The 22,272-nt window shown below is 51.3% G+C and overlaps 3 protein-coding genes and 1 pseudogene across 4 annotated transcripts; 2 read left to right on the forward strand and 2 right to left on the reverse strand.

The window, feature by feature from the left end:
- Positions 1–298: 298 nt before the first annotated feature.
- Positions 299–1,234, forward strand: LOC311216246 (olfactory receptor 14C36-like; the record flags this gene model as incomplete). The annotated part of the gene is made up of 1 exon (XM_084297790.1): positions 299–1,234. One exon carries the CDS (start codon positions 299–301, stop codon positions 1,232–1,234), a length of 936 nt encoding a protein of 311 aa, XP_084153916.1.
- Positions 1,235–4,898: 3,664 nt separating this feature from the next.
- On the reverse strand, positions 4,899–5,813 carry LOC311216247 (olfactory receptor 14J1-like; annotated as a pseudogene). The gene has a single exon. The product of its transcript is annotated as an olfactory receptor 14J1-like (transcript).
- Positions 5,814–10,830: 5,017 nt separating this feature from the next.
- LOC311216249 (olfactory receptor 14C36-like) lies at positions 10,831–11,790 on the forward strand (the record flags this gene model as incomplete). The annotated part of the gene is made up of 1 exon (XM_084297792.1): positions 10,831–11,790. One exon carries the CDS (start codon positions 10,831–10,833, stop codon positions 11,788–11,790), a length of 960 nt encoding a protein of 319 aa, XP_084153918.1.
- A 7,210-nt stretch (positions 11,791–19,000) lies between these two features.
- Positions 19,001–19,942, reverse strand: LOC311216250 (olfactory receptor 14C36-like; the record flags this gene model as incomplete). Its single annotated transcript, XM_084297793.1, has 1 exon — positions 19,001–19,942. One exon carries the CDS (start codon positions 19,940–19,942, stop codon positions 19,001–19,003), a length of 942 nt encoding a protein of 313 aa, XP_084153919.1.
- Between the last annotated feature and the right edge of the window lie 2,330 nt (positions 19,943–22,272).

The following is a 22,272-nucleotide window of genomic DNA, read 5'->3' on the forward strand; positions in this document are numbered from 1 at the left end:
GGACAGAGCAGCCCTCCTGGATGTGCCCTCTGGTTTAGGTGTGCCTCCACAGCAATGACATTAACCATTTCACTAGATTAGAGATGTCCCACTGGGGACTGATGAGCAGAAGTGGTTGCTGTGTACAGGACGCTCAGCAAGCAGAAAGCAGGACTCCAGACAAGGAGATAGACAAAGGTCCTCTTGGAAACGGGTAATGTAAGGCTTTTACTGGGAATTTTAGTCAGAGACTTTACTCATAAGAGTTTATACTTTATATTTTCTTTCATTTCGCAGGCTCTATGTCCAAAGTCAGCAAATGCCCAACATCAGCTCTGTGAATGAGTTCCTCCTGCTGGCATTCGCAGACACGCGCGAGCTGCAGCTCCTGCACTTCACGCTCTTCCTGGGCATCTACCTGGCTGCCCTCCTGGGCAACGGCCTCATCCTCAGCGCCGTAGCCTGCCACCACCGCCTCCACACCCCCATGTACTTCTTCCTCCTCAACCTCGCCCTCCTCGACGTGGGCTGCATCTCCACCACTCTGCCCAAAGCCATGGCCAATGCCCTCTGGGACAACAGGGCCATCTCCTATCAAGGGTGTGCTGCCCAACTCTTTCTCTTTGCTTTCTTGGTTGGAGCAGAGTATTCCCTTCTCACTGTCATGGCCTATGACCGCTACGTTGCCATCTGCAAGCCCCTGCACTACGGGAGCCTCGTGGGCAGCAGAGCTTGTGCCCAGATGGCAGCAGCTGCCTGGGGCAGTGGCTTTCTCAGTGCTGTCTTGCACACGGCCAACACATTTTCCCTGCCCCTCTGCCAAGGCAATGCTGTGGACCAGTTCTTCTGTGAAATCCCCCAGATCCTCAAGCTCTCCTGCTCAGATGCCTACCTCAGGGAAGCTGGGGCACTTGTTCTTACTGTTTCTTTATGCTTTGGTTGTTTTGTTTTCATTGTTTTCTCCTATGTGCAGATCTTCAGGGCTGTGCTGAGGATGCCCTCTTCTCAGGGCCGGCACAAAGCCTTTTCCATGTGCCTCCCTCACCTGGCTGTGGTCTCCCTCTTTATTAGCACTGCCATGTTTGCCTATCTGAAGCCCCCCTCCCTCTCTTCCCCATCCATGGATCTTATTGTGTCAGTTCTCTACTCAGTTGTTCCTTCATCAGTGAACCCCCTCATCTACAGCATGAGGAACCAGGAGTTCAAGGATGCAGTAAGGAAACTGTTTGGATACATGCTTCTTTGCAATCAATAATGTTTGTGAGTTCCATGATTATTTCAGGAACTGTGAGGAAAATTTTTGTTACTATATTTCTCTATAAATATTTTCTACATTTTTTTTCTTTCGATTTAAATTATGTTATCCTTAACCTGCTACCTGATTTTCTTATTTCTATTTTTTCATTTATAGTGACCCAGTCATCTAATTATTGAAAGAAGCAGGTTATGTAGAGAAACATAATAAATTAAAACCAAAAACAAAACAAAACAAAACAAAAACATCAGAACTACATTTTATCAGCTGCCATCTCTTTCCATCCCCTCTGGAGCTGAGGTAGCAGCCCCAGCACACAGGAGGGGCTCAGGGCCAAGAGCCCAGCTGCTACATGGAGTTTGGGTGGGGGCTGTTGCTTCTCTGGAGCCATGGCCATGGCCAGCAGCAGGACGTGGCCTTGTCACTGCTGCTGTCTTTTGGCTTTCAGTGTGTTCTCCTGTGCTCTTTTATTCGGATAAGCTGTCAGATCTCATAGGCCTTGGTGACAGTCCTGTTCTCTCTGCAGTGGCACCCCTGTGACTGCAGGCAGCAGCAGGCACTGTGCAGCCCTGGGTTACAGCTGGCCTCCCGGATAGCACCACAGTAACAGGAGGGTCTTGCTCTGGGCAAACCCAGAAGCCTGGACGCCTCTCCAAAGCTGCTGCCAGGAACATAGCCAAGAGGTTGTTCCCTGCTCTTCTGTTTTCTGGGGTTCTAGTTCCGGGTTCTTCACCTGGGGCTCAACAACCCCAAACAGAGCTACAGGCTGGGAGATGAGTGGTTGGAGAGCTGCCTGGCAGAGAAGGACATGGGAGTACTGGTTGATAGTCGGCTGAATATGGGCCAGTAGTGTGCTCAGGTGGCCAAGAAGACCAACAGCATCCTGGCTTGCATAAGAAGCAGTGTGGCCAGCAGGTCCAGGGAAGTGATTGTCCCCCTGTACTCAGTTGAGGTACTGAGAGGAGAGTGATGTAACCACTTGAGAAGCTAAAGTCAGAAGGAAAAGCTGAAGTGACTCGGAGTATTAATGGGTCCCATTGAGAGCTCTTACTAACAAAGCCTCCCCAGGGACTTGTTAGGGCAGAAAATTGGAGGCCATGGTTACAGACAGGCAAAGCACTGTGCTGAGAAAAATCTTGGTTGGTTTTAATGAAGCTGAAGGGCCAAGGCCTGACAACGGCCACTGGGAGAGGAGACCCTGCACACCCATGTCTGGCTCAGGGCTAGTCTTGGGGTCTGTGGGATGTGGTGGGTAGTGTGATGCTACTAGAAGAACTTCATTTTGACACCTCCGCAGCCCTGCACAGTGTTGCAAGGAAGCAATGAAACAGTCAGCATGCCAAGCAGGTGCCTTCTGCTGGCCTAGCAGGGCCACTGCCAGATGTCAGCCCAAAAGTGCAGCTCCCAGGGAGAAGTCAAGGCTGACCTGCCACCTCCAGACACAAGTGACCTCACAGTCCCTTTCTGTGACACGTTCCTGCTGCTGCCCTATCAAGTACAGAGACAGAAGTGACCTCACAGTCCCTGCCAGAGTTATGATCCTCCTCCTGGGGCAGGAGATGCTGAGGCAGAGCTGAGCTCCTCAGAGCATTCCCACCAATCTCCTCCTTGTGGCCCACAAGCTGATCAGATCAGGATGAGCAAGAGAGTAAAGATAAGGAAAAGGGGCTATGGGCTGAGTTTTGGCTTGAAGGGATACTTTGAGGTCAGGCATAAGAGTAGTGGATTCCTGTCAGGGTGTGGAGTAGCATTTAGAACTGACAATTAATGTCAGTGATTAAAGTAGTGCAAGGGCTTTACATGACTATTTTAAGTCAGTGTTACAGCAAAATTAACATTGCCTGAATGTTCGAACCTCACAGAAATCATTAATTTCTGCTGGCCAAACCCCTTTTCCCTCTCTCAAGTCTCACATCTCTCCTGGCCAGGTTTCTCCTGACTTCCCCATATCAGTCATCTTCCTAGGGGCAGCTTTCTGATGGCTTTCATGATCTCAAAGTATCTGCCTCACATCTGTTGGCTACTCCTTTCTTGAGACTGACATGGCACCTAAGTCAGGATGGAAAAGAACACAAAGGCTGTAGGTAAACCCTGCACAATGTGCCCAGCAGCTCTTGTACCACCCCAAAATTTGGTTTCCTGCCTCCAACTTTTAGATATGGAATGGTTTCTGTGCACCCAGGCTATCTTTTCCAAACCCTCATGCACGGCTCAGTTTGCCCCAAGCGTCTTGGAGGCAGTGGCCCTCTCTGTGTAGAAAACTGAAAGCAGTCCTAAAGGATGACTTCAGGCAAAAGCTGACACCTCTGACATGACAACCCCTATCCAAGACCTCTTCCACTATGGGGCCTACCAGGTACTTAGAAAGAGCCGATCTCAGAAACTACATGCACAGCAAGTGCCTTCTGCTGCCCTACCATGGACACTGGCAGATGTGAGCCTAAAGGCACAGATCCCAGCCAGGAGTCAAGGGTGACCTGTCAGCTACTTCAGAATGCAGTCACCTCACAGGCCATTTAACAGCCATTCACTTCCTGCTGGACTTAGTGCTTCTGAGGCACCACTGAGCTTATAATACCACACCTACAAAACACCCCCTTTTTGGGCCAGGACCTGCCCAGGTAGAAATGATCTGGTTGTGATCCTCCAAGCTCATGGCACACCTGCTGGGCTCCCAGCCTCTCTGACACTCAGGAGCCAGTTCTGTGCCAGTCCTGTGAGGTGCTAGGGCAGGAGGGACCTTGCAGGCAATGTTCCAGCCCCATGCCTGTTGGTGGTCTCTCAGCTCCTAGTGCACAGTGAAGATCACACTCAAGTCCAGAAGCCTGAAGCTGGCCTAGCCTGAAGCTGGCCTCCCCAGCCCCAGCCCCAGCCCCATCTGGTGGTGCTGCTCTGCAGAGCAAGGGGGCTGTGGTGCCTGGGGCATGGGGACACTCTGCAGGGGTGTGCTGGGCAGGCTGGGAGGCAGACCCAGCTCATGGGGTCACTGCCATTGCCCAAGGGCTGCAAGGAATCACTCGCCAGGCTCCTTTGCTGGGTCTTTTGTGTGCCGTGCGGCTGCAGAGCTCTCCTCTGCCTGCTCACACCAGATTGAGCACTTGAGCTCTGGTCAGGCCACCTTGGAGGAGATCCCCCCTTAGGAGGGAAGTGCTGCAGTGGAGCCCAGCTGTGCCACTGCCATGCCCACTGCCTGTCCCTGCCTGCAGTCCCAGCACAGCCCCACAGCAGCACTGGCACCAAGCTGCAGGAGCAGCCAGGCCTGACCCCACCAGCAGGGCTCAGCAGGACAGGGCGGCAGTGGCAAGAGAGCAGCTCTGCATGCCCCAGGCGCTGGTGCTCCCTGGCCGTGCTGCTGGGATGGGACTCTTTTCCTCTGCACCCCTGCACACAGACCAGGCAGTGCAAGCTCCTTCCTGAAGTACACAGACAGACATGATCTTTGTGTACAGTTGCTGAGCTAGACTTGAAAAATATATACCAAAGTGGAATTGGGATGACCAATATCATTTTAGTGGGTAACATTAACTGAACTAAAACTAAGGAAATCGGTTAATAAAATGCACACACAGAAACGAAAAGAAACAGAATATAGGCTGTTCCTATAATGAGTGACATTAAGACTCATCTGCAGAAGCAGACTGAGCACTTATTCTCCTGAAACACATTAAATCATCAATCTCCACAGGGCTTTCTTGAGCTCCTGGTTCCTCATACTGTAGATGAGAGGATTCAATACTGGAGGCACCACCGAGTATAAAAATGTCACCACCAAGTCCAGGTATGGGGAAGAGATTGATTTAGGCTTCAGGTAGGCAAATATGGAAGTGCTGATAGTCAGAAAGACAACTGCCAGGTGAGGGAGGCACGTGGAAAAGGCTTTGTGCCTGCCCTGCTCAGAGGGCATCCTCAGCACTGCCCTGAAGATCTGCACATAGGACAGCACAATGAAAACAAAACAAACCAATGTTAAAGAAACACTAAACACAAGTGGCCAAACTTCCCTGAGGTAGGCATCTGAGCAGGAGAGCTTGAGGATGTGGGGGATTTCACAGAAGAACTGGTCCACAGCATTGCCTTGGCAGAGGGGCAGGGAAAATGTGTTGGCCGTGTGCAGGACAGCATTGAGAAATCCACTGCCCCAGGCAGCTGCTGCCATCTGGGCACAAGCTCTTCTGCCCAGGAGGCTCCCTTAGTGCAGGGGCATGCAGATGGCAACGTAGCGGTCGTAGGCCATGACAGTGAGAAGACAAAATTCTGATGCAATCAAGACGACAAACAGAAAGACCTGAGCAGCACATCCTTGATAGGAGATGGCCCTGGTGTCCCAGAGGGATATGGCCATGGCTTTGGGCAGAGTGGTGGAGATGCAGCCCACATCGAGGAGGGCAAGGTTGAGGAGGAAGAAGTACATGGGGGTGTGGAGGCGGTGGTCGCAGGCTACAGCGGTGAGGATGAGGCCGTTGCCCAGGAGGGCAGCCAGGTAGATGCCCAGGAAGAGCGCGAAGTGCAGGAGCTGCAGCTCGCGCGTGTCTGCGAATGGCAGCAGCAGGAATTCACTCACTGAGCTGATGTTGGGCATTTGCTGGTTCTGGCCGTGCGGTTCTCCCAAGGAGGGAAAAGGCAATAAGAAAATACAACACAATTATCTGTTGATATCTGATTCAATATTGGCCTTTTAAGCAGACATTCGGCATGTTCATTTCATGAGCCCTGACGGATGCTGCCTAAGGTAGTCCGTGGGAACAGGGGACTCTTCTGCAGGCAGTGTAGTTAACAGTCCCTACCTATTAAAAAAAAAAAAATAAATTAAGAGGAACACGGGGTATTCTCAGATCAATTTAACTCATCATATGAAGAAATATTTACTCCCAAATCACCGAATGGCAGAGAAGGGCTGTGGCAATTTCTTTTTTCTATACTGTCGTTCCTGCTGCACTACAAGCAACACCTTGTGGATCCTCAGAGTCACAGATACTATTCCTCTAGTGCAGAGTGTACTTCAGAGAGCACAGCCAGTCTGTCCATCACATCTGGTCTCAGCTGCCCTGTGCTGGTGGGAGAGAAGAGCAGCGATTGTCCCAGGGAAGTGCCTGAGCCCTTCTTCACACAGAATTTCTGGCAGGAGCTGCCTCTCACCGCCTGCCCATGTCCTTGCTGGGAACTGGTTCTCTGTCCCCATATCTCTTTCCTGTCCATGCTAACAGACCCCATCTCACAAGCTGTGTGCTCAGACTCACTCAGATTCCCCTCCACTGCAAGAATCTTAAAGCAGAGAATCCAAAAAAGCCTTCCTCTTCAGACTAACCAAGCCTCAGTCTTCCTCCTGAAATGCCCATTCATAAATGCCATTCTCTAAAGTATCTCCTAGTCCAAATTACAAGTAGAGTGAGGCCCACCCTGACAGATACTATCAGCCATTGGATGTGCCAGCTGTAGAAGACCCCTCTGGCAACCCCACCTGCAGTGCCCTGCTGCCAGAGCCTCACGGTGTCAAGAGCCTGCAGATGTGTCCTGCCACACGCTGCCCTCTGTTGTTGCGCTCCTCAGTGCCTCCAAGCCCTCTCTCCTTCTCTCCTCTCTGTGTGCCAGCTGTGGTCAGAGCCCCCAGCCCTGCTGCGCTGTGCAGAGGAGCTGCTCCTGGGCACAGCTGTCTCTCTGCAGCGCTTGCCAGGAGCTCCCCTTGTGCCCAGGAGCCCGGCCCAGCTCAGCAGCACAGCACCCGACCATGGCATCGCTTGCTCTGTGCCCTTGGGCTCCCTCAAGGTGTCCCCAAGGCCTCAGGGCTGACAGCTCCCGAAGGCAGCAGGGTCTCTGCTGAGGTGTGGTGTTTGAAGCACACTGAACACATCACCAACTGCCCTTCTCTGAACACAGGGGAAATGACTTCTGAAAGGGTGATTAGTGCTTTTAAACTGTGGTTGTCAAATATGATGTGCTTTAACCCGGCAGGCAGCTCGGCACCACATGGCTGTTATCTCACAACCACCCCTAAAAAGACAATGGGTTGAAATGCAATACAAGCTTTCAGAAGGATTTGGAACATTTGATTCCCTTACTCAAATACTTCTTCTGCTGTGGTGTCCCATGTGATTATGACACCAGCATGATGGAGTTGTTCAGGAGCTTCCCTGTGTTCTTGAGCACTCTGGGTCAGCCCATGGCAAATGGTAGGGCTGTGTTCCCAGCCCTGGTGCAGTTGATTCCAGGTGGGCAGGACACCGCTCCATGTGAAAGCAAAGTGTGGCTTGTGTACTGCTGTGAAAGGGATGGACAAAAATGCATTAGGAATATTAATTGTGGCATAGCACTTGACTGCCTTTGACTCCAGTTCACAGAATCACAGAATTTCTAGGTTGGAAGAGACCTCAAGATCATCAAGTCCAACCTCTACCTAACGCTAAAAATCCCCACTAAACCATATCCCTAAGCTCTACATCTAAACGTCTTTTGAAGACTTCCAGGGATGGTGACTCCACCACTTCCCTGGGCAGCCTGTTCCGGTGTCTAACAACCCTTTCGGTAAAGAAGTTCTTCCTAACATCTAACCTAAAACTCCCCTGGCTCAACTTAAGCCCATTCCCCCTCGTCCTGTCACCAGGCACGTGGGAGAACAGACCAACCCCCACCTCGCTACAGCCTCCTTTAAAGTATCTGTAGAGAGCAATAAGGTCACCCCTGAGCCTCCTCTTCTCCAGGCTGAACAAGCCCAGCTCCCTCAGCCGCTCCTCGTAGGACTTGTTCTCCAGGCCCCTCACCAGCTTCGTCGCCCTTCTCTGCACCCGCTCAAGCACCTCGATGTCCTTCTTGTAGCGAGGGGCCCAAAACTGAACACAGTACTCGAGGTGCGGCCTCACCAGAGCCGAGTACAGGGGGACGATCACCTCCCTAGCCCTGCTGCTCACACTGTTCCTGATACAAGCCAGGATGCCGTTGGCCTTCTTGGCCACCTGAGCACACTGCTGGCTCATATTCAGCCGACTATCCACCATCACTCCCAGGTCCTTCTCTGCCTGGCAGCTCTCCAACCATTCCTCTCCCAGCCTGTAGCTCTGCTTGGGGTTATTGCGCCCCAGGTGCAGGACCCGGCACTTGGCCTTGTTGAACTTCATGCAGTCACCAGATCATCACCAGATTTCCACCACATCTAATAAAGGATGATGATTCTCCTTAATCCTCCTTTATTTAAAGTATTTATATAAGCAGTGTTTGTTGTCTTTGACAGTCATAGCTGGATTGAGCTCCAGCTGGGTTTTGGCCCTTCTAACTTTGACCTGCACAGCCCCAGAACATTCAGGACCCAGCTCCAGACAAACTGACAGCATGCATGAGAATGAAGAACAGAAAAAGTAGAATCTGGCAGCCTTCCACCCACTGTTTTTCTGTGACTCTGTGATACAGTTCCATTCAACTGGTTACTCCTGTATTATCCAAACGTTCCCACAGCTCGTAATGCAACTATCTTGTCAGAGATAGCACAGTCACACAAAGGTTGAAGCATCTGCCTGCAGACATGAACGGCTGACAGAAAGGAGCATCAGTGTGGGGGAATGTTGAGAAACTGCAGGATTTTGCCTAAAGTAACTTCTTGATGTTTACAAAGAGAAGGACCCAGTCCTGCACCAGAGGAAGAGTAACCCCATGCATTAGGGCAGACTGGGACCCTGCTGAGTGTGCAGTGGCGAGGTGGAGGAGGGCTTGGGCACCATGAGGGATGCCATACGAGCAGTGGTGCCTGTTCACGAGGAACCAGGTCAGCTTCCTACAGAGCTGCCTTACGAGGAGCATGGCCACCAAGAAGATCTGAGTTCCCAGACTCAGCTCAGATCCCCTGAGACACCGCACGAACAAGTGCCAACAACTAGCCAGTAAAGAGGTGCAGATCTGGGAGTCACTGGAACATCCTCATGTGGCGAGAAGCAATGAGAATGGCAAGACTCAAAGTCCCAACAGGATTGAGGTCTTTGTGTCCATGGCGATAGCTGTTGTCACTGTCACTGAGGCCTATGAGGAGACAGCTTATTCTTAATGCACCAGGGCCTCATTGCCTCCTCACCCCCACCATGAAGCAGGCAGGGGTCGTACCATTCTCCTGCACTTGGCCATGCACATCCCCATCTCCTACTGCTCCATGAAGAGCCCTGAGCAACCTGTCAATGGAAAGATCTCCCTTCCTTGAGTTGGGACTCAAGGCCAGGCCCTTGTGCTTGGTGACACACATCCAGTTTTCGTACACATCAGTGTCACCTTCCCATTGCCTTTGTCTCCTTGTCCTCACTGCCTCCAGGGTTCTGCTCTAATGAGCTCCAAGGGAGGCTGTGTCAGTGCTGGCCCTCAGGGGGACACTGCAGGAAACTTGCCTCTGACTTGCACTTCTGGAGAGATATCTTCAATTGTCTCTGAGTGCCTGAGCTTCTTGGGCTCATCAGCAAAGCCCCCAGAGGGGTGATTGCAGTGCCTTGGGCTGGTGCTGTGCTGCTGAGCTGGGCCAGGCTCGTGGGACAAAGAAAACACATTTCAGAAAGTGCCATGAAGCAGAGAGACAGCTGTGTCCAGGAGCAGCTCCTCTGCACAACGCAGCAGGGCTGGGGGCTCTGACTGCATCTGGCATGGGGAGAGCAGAGAAGGAGAGAGGGCTTGGAGGCAGTTGGCAGGGGGAGGATGCTGAGAGCTGCCTGCAGGGGAAACCTGCACAGCCCTTGACAAGGTAAGGGTCTGGCTGCAGGACCGTGCAGCTGCAGCTCCTGGAAGGGTCTTGTGCTGGGTCTTGTTTCTGGGAGGGCAGTGGGCAATGCAGGAGGCTTTGAGAGTCCTGTTGGGTTGCAGTGCGAGGTGTGGAAGTCTGGCAGAAGCCATTGGAGTGTAATAACCTAGCTACCCTTAGTAAGCCAAGAATGTGATGGCCAAGCCTCCGTCAGACACTGCAGGGGATGCAGATTGGATATTGGGACACCCCAGATTGCGAATATCCAGCTCTGTCTGTGGGGCATCCTCCTGGGCTGCGTGCTGCTCTCCAGAAGGATGCAGGGCGGCTGGAGTGAAGCCTCGGCACCTCTGGCTAGGACGGAAGAGCTGAGAACTTGCTTACAACCCACTGACAAGGTGAGGCTTCTGTCCATCTGCACTGGGACTGGGACTTCTCTGCTCTCAACTGTATTCAGTTTCTTCTCAGGGAAACACCTGTGTGGGATAGTCCTGAAGGTCACAGATGGGTTACACAGGGCAGCTGAGAACGGCAGTGTTCAGCAGTGGCATCTGAAGCTCTGTTCTGCATTGAGATGCATTGTTTGAAACAACACTGCAAATTCCATTGACCTGATCAGTGAACTGAACTAGAGTTTCCCCCATGTTCCTGCTTCCCCCTGCTGCACAACAGGAAGGAGTCCTGTGCAGCCCACAGCAGCCCCTGCTCCCAGTGCCACTCTCAGCCAGCACCAGCTGCAGCTCAAGCAAGACAGATGCAGAAAGGTTCAGCTGCATAGACAGGGGTTGGACTGGGTGGTGCTCCTAAACTTGCAATATGTTTTCCTCAGAGAAGCCTCTTCTAACTTTGTTCTCCCTTCTCGTCTTCAGCAGACAACTGTGTCCAGAGTCAGGAAATGCCCAACAGCAGCTCTGTGAGCGAGTTCCTCCTGCTGGCATTCGCAGACACGCGTGAGCTGCAGCTCCTGCACTTCGCGCTCTTCCTGGGCATCTACCTGGCTGCCCTCCTGGGCAACGGCCTCATCCTCAGTGCCGTAGCCTGCCACCACCGCCTCCACACCCCCATGTACTTCTTCCTGCTCAACCTCGCCCTCCTCGACCTGGGCTGCATCTCCACCACTCTGCCCAAAGCCATGGCCAATGCCCTCTGGGACACCAGGGCCATCTCCTATCAAGGATGTGCTGCACAGGTACTCCTGTTTCCCTCCTTGGTTGGAGCAGAGTTTTTTCTTCTCACCGTCATGGCCTACGACCGCTACGTTGCCATCTGCAAGCCCCTGCACTACGGGAGCCTCGTGGGCAGCAGAGCTTGTGCCCAGATGGCAGCAGCTGCCTGGGGCAGTGGCTTTCTCAATGCTGTCCTGCACACGGCCAACACATTTTCCCTGCCCTTCTGCCAAGGCAATGTTGTGGACCAGTTCTTCTGTGAAATCCCCCACATCCTCAAGCTCTCCTGCTCAGACGCCTACCTCAGGGAAGTTGGGCCACTTGTGTTTAGTTTTTCTTTAGCATTTGGTTGTTTTGTTTTCATTGTGTTGTCCTATGTTCAGATTTTCAGGGCTGTGCTGAGGATGCCCTCTGAGCAGGGCCGGCACAAAGCCTTTTCCACGTGCCTCCCTCACCTGGTCGTGGTCGTCCTGATGGTCAGCACTGGCATGTTTGCCTACCTGAAGCCCCCCTCCATCTCTTCCCCATCTCTGGACCTGGTGTTGGCATTTCTGTACTCAGTGGTACCTCCAGCACTGAACCCCCTCATCTACAGCATGAGGAATAAGGAGCTCAAGGAGGCACTGAGGATGTTATTGCAATATTCAGTATTTCAAAAAGGAATTGGTCTTCTGCATCTGACTCCCTGAAGGATACCTGGAGAAGGCAGAAATATCTTTGTTCCTATATTTCAAAAATTGTTCATCCTTGTCAATATTATTCCAATATGCTAAATATTTCTTTATACTTTTATTTTATAAATTTAATATATTTTTCTTCTTCTGTGTCCTTTTACCTTTTCTTCTAAGCCAAAGACTTCATGTAGAGGTGCTGCTAAGCTCTTTGTAACTAACTAAATAAAGGAACCAGCAGGTAGGCAGTTTCTGTGGATCTCATTTCTCATACACTCTTCTCAGGTACAGCAGTGGTTGTGGGATGAAGATCCCTGCTGCAACGTGGTGGAAAACCCTGGTGTTGTTTGGGGCTGCCCTTTTCTGCCCTGGCAGGCACTCCTTGCCTGCAGCCTTTGAGTCAGGGTTGCCACTTTCTTGGACCCACGAACACTGACAGCAGCAGGACATGGGCGTTTTGGTGCTGGTCTCACTTCTCTTCCACACTGCTGTCTTGTAGCACCACTGAATCAGAACTGGCCTTCCAGCTAACACCCCTAGGAGTACGGCTTTCAAAAGTGAGGTGGAGGAAGCATTGAGGAAGCAGCCTGATCTGATGTGAAAGTTCTCCCTGCTCAGAGCAGATCTTGGCACTGGAAACCTCCAGAGCTCCCTTCTGACTCTAATCCTGAAGGAAAGAAGGGCAGGACAGGGAGATAGGGGGAGGAAATACTGCGGTGGGTTGAGGTATTGCTGACATATGTAGTCCTTGCTCCACATTGTCCTCAGGGTTACATCATGAATGAGTTCATCCCCAAAAGATCCCCTGCACCATGAGCACCCGGTGTCCAGCTGGTTTGGAAATACTGCAGAGACGTTCTTCTGATGCTTGTGTAACCATATTGGTGATGGCAGGAAAAGACTGTTCCTTCACTAGTGATCAACTTTCTTCTTCATGTTAGGCCACAACTGAACATCCCTCACAATTCTTAGAGTGTTTGCTTTATCTCAGCGATGAACTGCATTAGGTCTCCTTGATTAGTCTGAGGCACAATGCAATACTTTTTCCCTTCTGCCACTCCAGCACAAAACCATTGAATATTTTTTCCACATTGACCTGATGGGGCATTTCACATTTTTTACTTTCATATCCCTGATGGAAGGGGATGATTCCCAAACTAGGATAAGCAGATGGGTTCTGCTTCAGCCATTTGAACTGTCCTGTTCTTGAGTATTTCAGCCTGAGTTTTGCCACAACTCCTGCACTGTAATGCATCCCTTGTCTGGCATCACCCTGTCCCCTGTACTGTGGGATGACTGTGCTGTGGTGGGACGTGTTTCCAGTGGTTCGTCTACCAGACACCGTAAAGAATACTATAAGCAGGACTAGAGGGGTTCTGCTTCCAGCCATGGGGAGGCGGGGAAGAAAGGAACAATCGGGTTTACTGGACTGGGTATAGTTAATGGCCTAGTACATCACACCCACAAATGTATCAGGCTCTACTGACACATCAGTACTCACCGGTGCACAGAGTACCCTAATGCCATCAAGCTAGAAAGAGGTAGAACCCACCTGTATTTCTGGAGTGACAGGGGCAGCCCAACAGTTAACTGTACTGGAGGCTGAAGTGAGTCTAACTGGGAAGGAATGGCAAAAGCACCCCACTGGGACTGGCCCAGAGGCTATGTGCATCCTCGGCATAGACTGCTTCAGGAGAGGGAATTCAGAGTTCCAAGAGGGCACCACCGGTGGGGCTTTGGCAGAGCTGCCTTGGAAACAAAGGACATGAACCAGTTGTCTACCTTGCTTGGCCTGCCACAGAACCCTTCTGTTGGGGGTTTGCTGAGGGGTGAAGAACAGCAGGTGCCAATGGCTACCATGGTGGTGCACCTGAGGCAGCATTGCACTAACCGAGACTCCCTGATTGCCATCCATGAGCTGGGTCATCAACTGGAGAGCCAAGGTGTAGATGTAGAGCTTGGGAGTGTGGCTTAGTGATGGACTTGTCAGCACTAAGGTAAAGTTGCCTGACCTGGGTTACGCTTCCCAGAGTAGTGTCAGGCACAATGCAATTCTTTTTGCCTTCTGCATCTACAGCACAGAAAGTAGGACTTTGCCCTACTGTATTGACTGGCAGGTATTTTCACTTTACTCTATTTAGGTTTCCGTGTCTGGAAGGGGACAATTTCCCAAAAGAGGCCAATCTCATGGCTACAGCTACAGCCAACGAAGATATATTTTCTTTAGTTTGCATCTTGAGTTTTCCACAGAAGACCCAATAGAGCATAGATGTCCAGTTGGCTGCAAAGATTCTAGCAGAATTTCACAGGTTCCAATGGTCATTTCAATTTTTTGTTAATTTATTTTATTTTATTTTATTTTATTATTTTATTTCATTTTTTTCCCTAGGAACTCCTGACTTCTCTTAGAAAGGGTTTCATGTGCTGGGCTTGTCTGCAGTTACAGGGACAAAGACTACTGCTGGCAGCACATGTGTCAGACCTCTAGACTCTACTTTTCCTCCCGATGAAGGTTTCCAAAGAAGACACCATAGAAAAATAGCAGAAGAAGAAAGATGCTCAAAACTGAAATGTAGCAAAATTCAGGATTTATAAACAGAAAATATTTTCATTTGTTGCTTTTTGAAATCTTCTTCCTTAACTACATCAAGCAAGCTCTGCAATTAGCTGCACAAGTCGTGAAGACTTAATAAAACTATGGAAGAGATGTTAGGAGTTTCTGCATTTTAATGAGGTCCATGATGTATTTCGACACTGATGCTATGGAGCTCAGGTACTATAGAAGAGAGTGATGTAACCGCTTGAGCAAGTAAAGTCAGGATGAAAAGTTGAAGCGACTTGGAGTATGAATGGGCCCAACTGAGGGCTGTTACTGAGAAAGCCTCCTCAGGGATGTGTTAGGGTAGATAATTAGAGACCGTGATTGCAGACTGGCAAAGTCCTGTGCTGAGAAAACTCTTGGTTGATTTTAGTGAAGCAGAAGAGCCAAGGCCTGACCCCAGCCACTGGGAGAGGAGATCCTGCATCCCCATGTCTGGCTCAAGGCTCTTCCTGGGATCTGTGGGATGGAGTGGGCAGTGGGATGCCATGAGAAGAACACTGGTATGACACCTCTGAGCTGCTGCTCAGAGTTGAAAGAAATCAATGAAGCCTCATCAGAATTAATATAACATATCTCCCAACAAGCTCTAGCCAAGGGGACAAAAACCTCAGGGCTGTTGGGGCCTTCCCTTTTTACCAGCACCCTCTGCCTTCTCCTCTGCAGGCTTTCCTATGCTGTCCCACACTTTGCCCTATTTCCTTCAAGTCTACAGACACCCATCTATGTCCACAACCTTGCTCTCATCCTTTGTTTCACCCATGTCTCGCCAACTCTCACCAGGTACTCCTTGAAAGACAAAGCCCAGGTCTGATCAGCCACAAGCCACCTCAGCAGCATCTTCCAAGCCAGGGGCCTGCTGCTGGCCTTGCAGCTTCTTGGCTAGACACAGCCAAGCCTTCTGCCTGCTGCTGCCCAGTCATGGACTCAAGGAGAAGGGACAGGACAACCCATCTGGGGGCCTTCTTTCTGCCTGGGTCCTGCTGGGTGTGTAGGCAGAGGGGATCCCCCAGTCAGCATGCCAAGCAGGTGCCTTCTGCTGGCCTAGCAGGGCCACTGCCAGATGTCAGCCCAAAAGTGCAGATCCCAGGTCTATGTCAAGGCTGACCTGCCACCTCCAGACACAAGTGACCTCCCAGTCCCTTTCTGTGACACGTTCCTGCTGCTGCCCTATCAAGTGCAGAGACAGAAGTGACCTCACAGTCACTGCCACAGTCACATTCCTCGTGCTGGGGCAGGAGATCCTGAGGCAGAGCTGAGCCCTTCAGAGCACTCCCATGCATCTCCTCTTTGTGGCCCACAAGCTGATCAGACCCATGACCCCTCACATCCATCTTTGCATGCCATGTGACTGCAGAGTAACCTCACAGTTCTTGGCCTGCACTAAGGGCCACACCCAGTATGGTACCTAAAGGTAAGGGTTAGGAGAGGGGCTGAAGGTGAGGAAGTCAATGCACAGGAACAGGGGAATCAGCTGTTAGGTGCTCATGCATCAGGGGACTAGGGCTCACCTTTCTGGGTTTGAATTTAAAGAAAGATTTATTGGGAGGGATTGGTGTTCTGCTTTGCGTATCAGGTCTGTGGTTAAAGTGTGGACAAGCTTAGTGATTTAGGGTTTGTTTAGTTTTTCCAATAATTCTAGGCCTAAAAAGAGCATTTAAATCTAGCGTTAAGGGTAGGGATCAAGGTAAGCAAGAGAGTAAGGGTAAGGGAAAGAGGCGATGGACTGAGTTTTGGCTTCAGTGCACACTTAGATGTCAGGCATAGGAGTAGTTGATTCCTGTTTTGGTGTGGAGTAACATTTAAATGTAGGAATTAAGTTTGCTCTTTGAAGCTGGGGAATAGCCTCATATAAGTGTTTTAAGTCACAGTTACAGCAGCTTCCACGTAGCCTGAAACCTCTTACCTTTTACAAAATCTTTAGTTTCTGCTGGATAATCCCTATTCCCTCCTCCAAATCTCACATTTCTCCTGACCAGGGCTTCTCCTGACCTCACTATATCAGTCATAATCTTAGGAGCATCTTTCTAGTGGCTTTCATGATCTCCGAGTATCCATCACACCTCTGTTGGGTACTCTATTCCTGAGAAAAGTGGCACTTAATACATTATGGAAATAATGTATTCTTCCCATGCAGTAGTGGCACCTCACCGCAGCAGGTTGGTGCATCTCCAGGCTCAGGGGTGTTTCCTGAGGGCCTGCCCCATGTGGGGAGTGGTGGGGAGGAAGAGAGCAAGGTCATCTCCTGGGGCATGGCTGAGCACAGCCCAGCCATCCTGCACCGTGGGCAGGCCCCTGCTCCCAGGCTGAGGCACACATGCAAGGTGGACACTTCTCCATCAGACCAGATTCACGCAGGACCCTTCAACCCTGCCCCAGTCCCAAGATTTGGCTACTTCTCCACCCACAGACATACCCTGCTTTCCATTTGGGGACTCAGGCAGGACTTTAAGGATCTGCTAAAGCCATGGATTTCCTTGTTTTTCACAGCCTTATCACAAGTCTTTCTCCTGGCCCTCCTCACTGCCCAGCACTGCCTCTCAGGTGGCACTCAGTGACCCTTCAGAAGGGCCTTTGGGCTTCCTCAATTGTCCTGGTGCTTATTAGCACCTTCCTGGCTTCTTCCCGAGCTTAGAGGGAGTCTTCTTGTCCATCAGGGGCCCTGTACTGGCTGTTGGTGGGATGGAGTTACTCTCTGCAAAGCAGCCCCTTGTGGTACAGTGTTTTGGTTGTGTGACCAGTGATGGTCACCCACAGTTGTGGTTGCCATTTTTGAGCATTTCTTGCACAGCATCAGGGCCTTCTGTGGCTCACAATTTCTGAGTTTTACTTGGTTTTGCTATTCTGTCCCCAGTTCCTCTAGAAGAAGAGAAAGCAGGTGGCTGATAGGTGTTTATCTGCTGGATGCGTTGAGCAAGGAGGTGTCCGTGGTGCCAGGAAATGGAGGTCCGTGAAGCTGCAGGAGCCCTGCTCTCTTGCCTGGGAGATCCCCAGCACACAGTGCCTGTGTCCCGCAGGGCCAGCCCCGCTCCTCAGGCCAGCACAAGAGGCCTGGCCCAGCCACAGAGCAGCCTGCCCTGAGCAGGGGCCTGCACAAAGAGCTTTCTCCTTCTCATTTCTGCTTTTATACAGGCCCAGCAATGCTGCCCTGCTCTTCCCCAGGGCCATCCCTGCTCCCAGAGAGCCTTACCCAGGGCACTGTGTCCGTGCTGGCCTGGACAGCTGTTGCTTCTTCCATCCCTGTGCTCCCCACAGGGCCGCAAGCTTGCAGTGCTGCTGTGAGAGCCAGGGGCTGTGGTGCCCTGGGACCCCCGGGGATCTCCCCCGTACCCGTGCTGCTCAGGGTGGGCAGCAGACATACGTCCATGGGGATCTCAGCTGCTGAGCCCCTTTCCATCTGCCCTGATGGCTCAGCAGCACAGGGCAGTGCTGAGCAGGGCCATGGGGTGTCTCTGAGGACACAAAGGGCAGGCGAGTGCTGCACCAGACCTCGCCACAGCACTTCAAAATGTATATCCTCAATTACTCTGCAGTCTTATGGGCCTTTGCCTGCTGGCTCTTCACCACCTCTTGTGGCCTTTCAGAGCCCTGCTTTAGCCCATGGACTCCTCAGATTCACCTTTTCCTTTACCAGACCCTTCTTTGTATGGTCACACATTTTAGGAGGTTCTAAACACTACCCACTGAGCACATTGTCCCTGCAGATCTCCTGACGTCTCCTGGCAGCTTCAGATTCCTCTACAGGCTTTAATTTGCCATCTGCCCCACTGCAGGGGGTGCAGTCCCATGCAGATAAATTTAAGATCAGTTGTCTTAGGCAAGTTCTTTGCCTTAGGCAAGTTCTGCCATAACGGGAGCTCTCGGTCCTGCCCTTGGTTCCTCAGGAACCACTTTCAGCCTGTGTCCTTCACTCTATGATGAACACCCAGAATAGAGAAGAGAAAGGAGCAACCCCTTGGCTGTGTTCCTGATAGCACATTTGGAAGAGGTGTCCAGGCTCCTGGGTTTGCCCTGAACAGCCCCTCTTGTTACTGTGGTGCTAGCAGGGAGGCAGCTTTGACCCAGGGTTGCACAGTGCTTGCTGCTGCCTGCAGCCACAGGGATGCCACTGCAGAGAGAACAGGACTGTCACCAAGGTACATGAGATCTGAGGGCTTACCCAGGACAATGTGGAAGCCTAAAGAGCAATAGTGAAAATGCCACGTCCTGCTGCTGGCCATGGCCATGGCTCCAGGGAAGCAGCAGCAGAGAGGCAGAGCCCGGCGGGCAGTGAGGGGCAGTCCCGAGGGCCACCGGGGCTGCTCCTGCATGTGGCAGCTGGAATCTTGGCCCTGACCCCCTCCTGCATGCTTGGGCTGTTTCCCCAGCTCCAGAAAAGATAGGAAGAGATGGCAGCTGAGACCAGTGAAGTTCTAATGGCTTTATTATTCGGTTTATCTACACAGGGAGCCGTCTTCAATAGGAAAATAATATATTCTAGGGGGGGTAAAAATAATATTATTTAATTCAAAAGTGAAATACTTTGAAATATGAAATAATATGAAATAATAATACAGACATTTAATAACAGAAGACATGATATTATTTTATTTCTGAGAAAAACTAGGATTTCTAATATTAGGCATATTATTATAGGTGAATTTGCTGAAGATGTGTGTATTCAAGTAGAGTCCTGATGGAATCCCTTAGTTCCCAGTTCCTCATACTGTAGATGAGTGGGTTCGCTGCTGGAGGTACTACTGAGTACAGAAGTGACACCACCAGGTCCAGGGACGGCGATGAGATGGAGGGAGGCTTCAGGTAGGCAAACATGGCAGTGCTGACCATCAGGGAGACAACGGCTAGGTGCGGGAGGCATGTGGAAAAGGCTTTGTGCTGGTCCTGCACAGAGGGCATCCTCAGCACTGCCCTGTATACCAGCACATAAGATACCACTATGAAGACAAAACAACCAAAGGCCAAAAAAATACTAAACACAAGTGCCCAAACTTCCCTGAGGTAGGCATGTGAGCAGGAGAGCTTGAGGATGTGGGGGATCTCACAGAAGAACTGGTCCACAGCATTGCCTTGGCAGAAGGGCAGGGAAAATATAGTGGCCATGTGCAGGACAGCATTGAGAAAGCCACTGCCCCAGGCAGCTGCTGCCATCTGGGCACAAGCTCTGCTGCCCACGAGGCTCCCGTAGTGCAGGGGCTTGCAGATGGCAACGTAGCGGTCGTAGGCCATGATAGTTAGAATTGAATACTCTGAACCAAAGAAGAAGACAAAAAAGAGAACTTGAGCAGCACAGCCTTGATAGGAGATGGCCCTGGTGTCCCAGAGGGCATTGGCCATGGCTTTGGGGAGAGTGGTGGAGATGCAGCCCACGTCGAGGAGGGCGAGATTGAGGAGGAAGAAGTACATGGGGGTGTGGAGGCGGTGGTGGCAGGCTACGGCACTGAGGATGAGGCCGTTGCCCAGGAGGGCAGCCAGGTAGATGCCCAGGAAGAGCGTGAAGTGCAGGAGCTGCAGCTTGTGTGTGTCTGCGAATGCCAGCAGGAGGAACTCGCTCACAGAGCTGATGTTGGGCATTTCCTGCTTCTGGGCATGGGGTCCTGAACAAGGAACAGAAAAACACTGAGAGTTTATCAGAGTTATCTTAACAGAGTTATCTTACAAAATAAAAAATAATATATATCCATTTTTCTTTTATGCCTTCATTTCTCATTTCAGAGGAAAATAATTCCATTTTTCATTTAATCTCTCCCAAACGATTCTCCATTTCCATTCAGTCTTTTGGCAGGTCCCTTTTATGAGTTCTGGCTACTGCTGCTAGAGGGTGTCACTGAGAGCACGGGACTTGCTGTGGGCAATTCGGGAGTCAGTCCTGCCCTAAGCTAGTGGTAAAGATCATATAGTGATTTTTTTTCTCTTTTGTTCTAGCAGCCCCACTGTACTCAAAGTAAAAGCTTTTGTTTCATCAACGTGGCGATGGCTTCAGTGTAGTGTCCTTGGGAGAGCACATCAAGTCTGTGTGTTAGTCCTAGTGTCAACTGCCCTTTGCCGGCGTCTCTTTGACCTACTGGACAATTGCACTCTTATGTTTGCCTGAAACAAACCAGGACACTGCTGAGAGCAGAGACATCCAGGCTCAAAGTGCCCAACTCCAGACCCCTAAACCAGTCCCCATACTCCCCTTCCCCCAAGCACACCGAGGGCTCACCCCATGGGCACGTGAAACCCCCACCCCCAGCCAGCCTGGGAACAAGACCAGCAGCAGCACGGCCAGCTGGAGAAGCCAGGAGGAATGCCAGCGTGCTGCTGCCAGGGGAGGCAAGGCCAGGGAGGGACAGACGGACACTCAGCAGACCCTCCTGTGCTGCAGCTCTGCCTGCAGAGGAGGCTGCTCATGCTCAGTGCAGGTGATCTGTGCTCATCTCAAGCAAGGAGAGACCTCTCAAAGGCAGGGCACTGGTCACTGGAGGATTTGCAGCTCCAAAAGATCAACTAGGATAAAACCTGAGAGGACCAGAATGATGATGTTGGTGTAGTTCCTGGGCTGAAGTGTGGGAAGGGACTTTATGAAGTTCATTGATTAAATATTGATCCCCCACTGCAATATTCTAGGAGTCTCAGTCTTCAGTACACACCTGACCACCTACTACCATGAAACCAGCCTCTGCTCTACCACAGGTATCTGCAAGCACAGGCTACAGAAAAAGTCTTGCCTTTCGGGTAGCCCCTGCCTTGGTCTTCCTTTTCAAATATCCAATCATAAATGCCATTCTCTAAAGCATTTTCTACTCATTTCTGGAGAAACAGAGAGACCCACCCTGCCAGATGCTATCAGCTGTCGGATGTGCCAGCTGTAGAAGACCCCTCTGGCAACCCCACTTGCATGTCCCTACTGCCAGACCCTCCCGGTGTCAAGAGCCTGCAGATGTGTCCTGCCACACGCTGCCCTCTGTTGTTGCGCTCCTCAGTGCCTCCAAGCCCTCTCTCCTTCTCTCCTCTCTGTGTGCCAGCTGCGGTCAGAGCCCCCAGCCCTGCTGCGCTGTGCAGAGGAGCTGCTCCTGGGCACATCTGTCTCTCAGCAGCACTGTCCTCTTGCCAGGAGCTCCCCTTGTGCCCAGGAGCCCGGCCCAGCTCAGCAGCACAGCACCCGACCATGGCATGGCTTGCTCTGTGCCCTTGGACTCCCTCGAGCAGTCCCCAAGGCCTCAAGGCTGACAGCTCCCCACGGCAGCAGGGTCTCTGCTGGGGTGTGGTGCCTGAATTAGACTGAAGTCTTCGCTGACTGTTCCTTGCTGAACTTGGGAGAGACTGATTTTAGAAGTGTGATTTATGCTATTTAAGTTTGATTGTCCATCGTGAGTAAAATGATTCCCTCCCTTAACTCCTATTGTGTTCCCACTGCATGGCACGATACCTTAGCCACAACTACCAGGGATCATTTTACCCCTCTGAATGTGTCCTAACAAGAGAGGGGGGACCTGAATGCTCTAAAAGGTTTTCCATGAAGGGAACTGGACACTAAGACACCGTTTGTTGAGTTTTCCCAGCAATCCAAATGGAAGATCCTCTACCCATACACAAATCTCTTCTTCCTCTCTCACATGACCAGCACGGTGACTGGGATGTGGAACACCCTCTACACTGTTCTGGTGCCTGCCACCAAACACCTGCAGATGCCGTGCTTCCTTCTGGGGACCATGCTCCATGGTCAGCCCTGGGCGGTATGTCATCCCTGTTCTCTGCAAGGCTCGAGTAGTGGAAGGTCTGGTTCCAGAAGGCAGCTTTACCTAAACCAGGGGAATTTCTCTCATGTACAGGAATTATTTCTTCTCCTCCCAGCTGTTGTTCTGTGACCCCAGTGTCGTGGACACCTTCTGTGGTTTTGCACCATTGCTGGAGTTGTCCTG

This window comes from Netta rufina (genome assembly GCF_964035555.1).
Source record: "Netta rufina genome assembly, chromosome: 18".
Classification (NCBI taxonomy): Eukaryota; Metazoa; Chordata; class Aves; order Anseriformes; family Anatidae; genus Netta; species Netta rufina.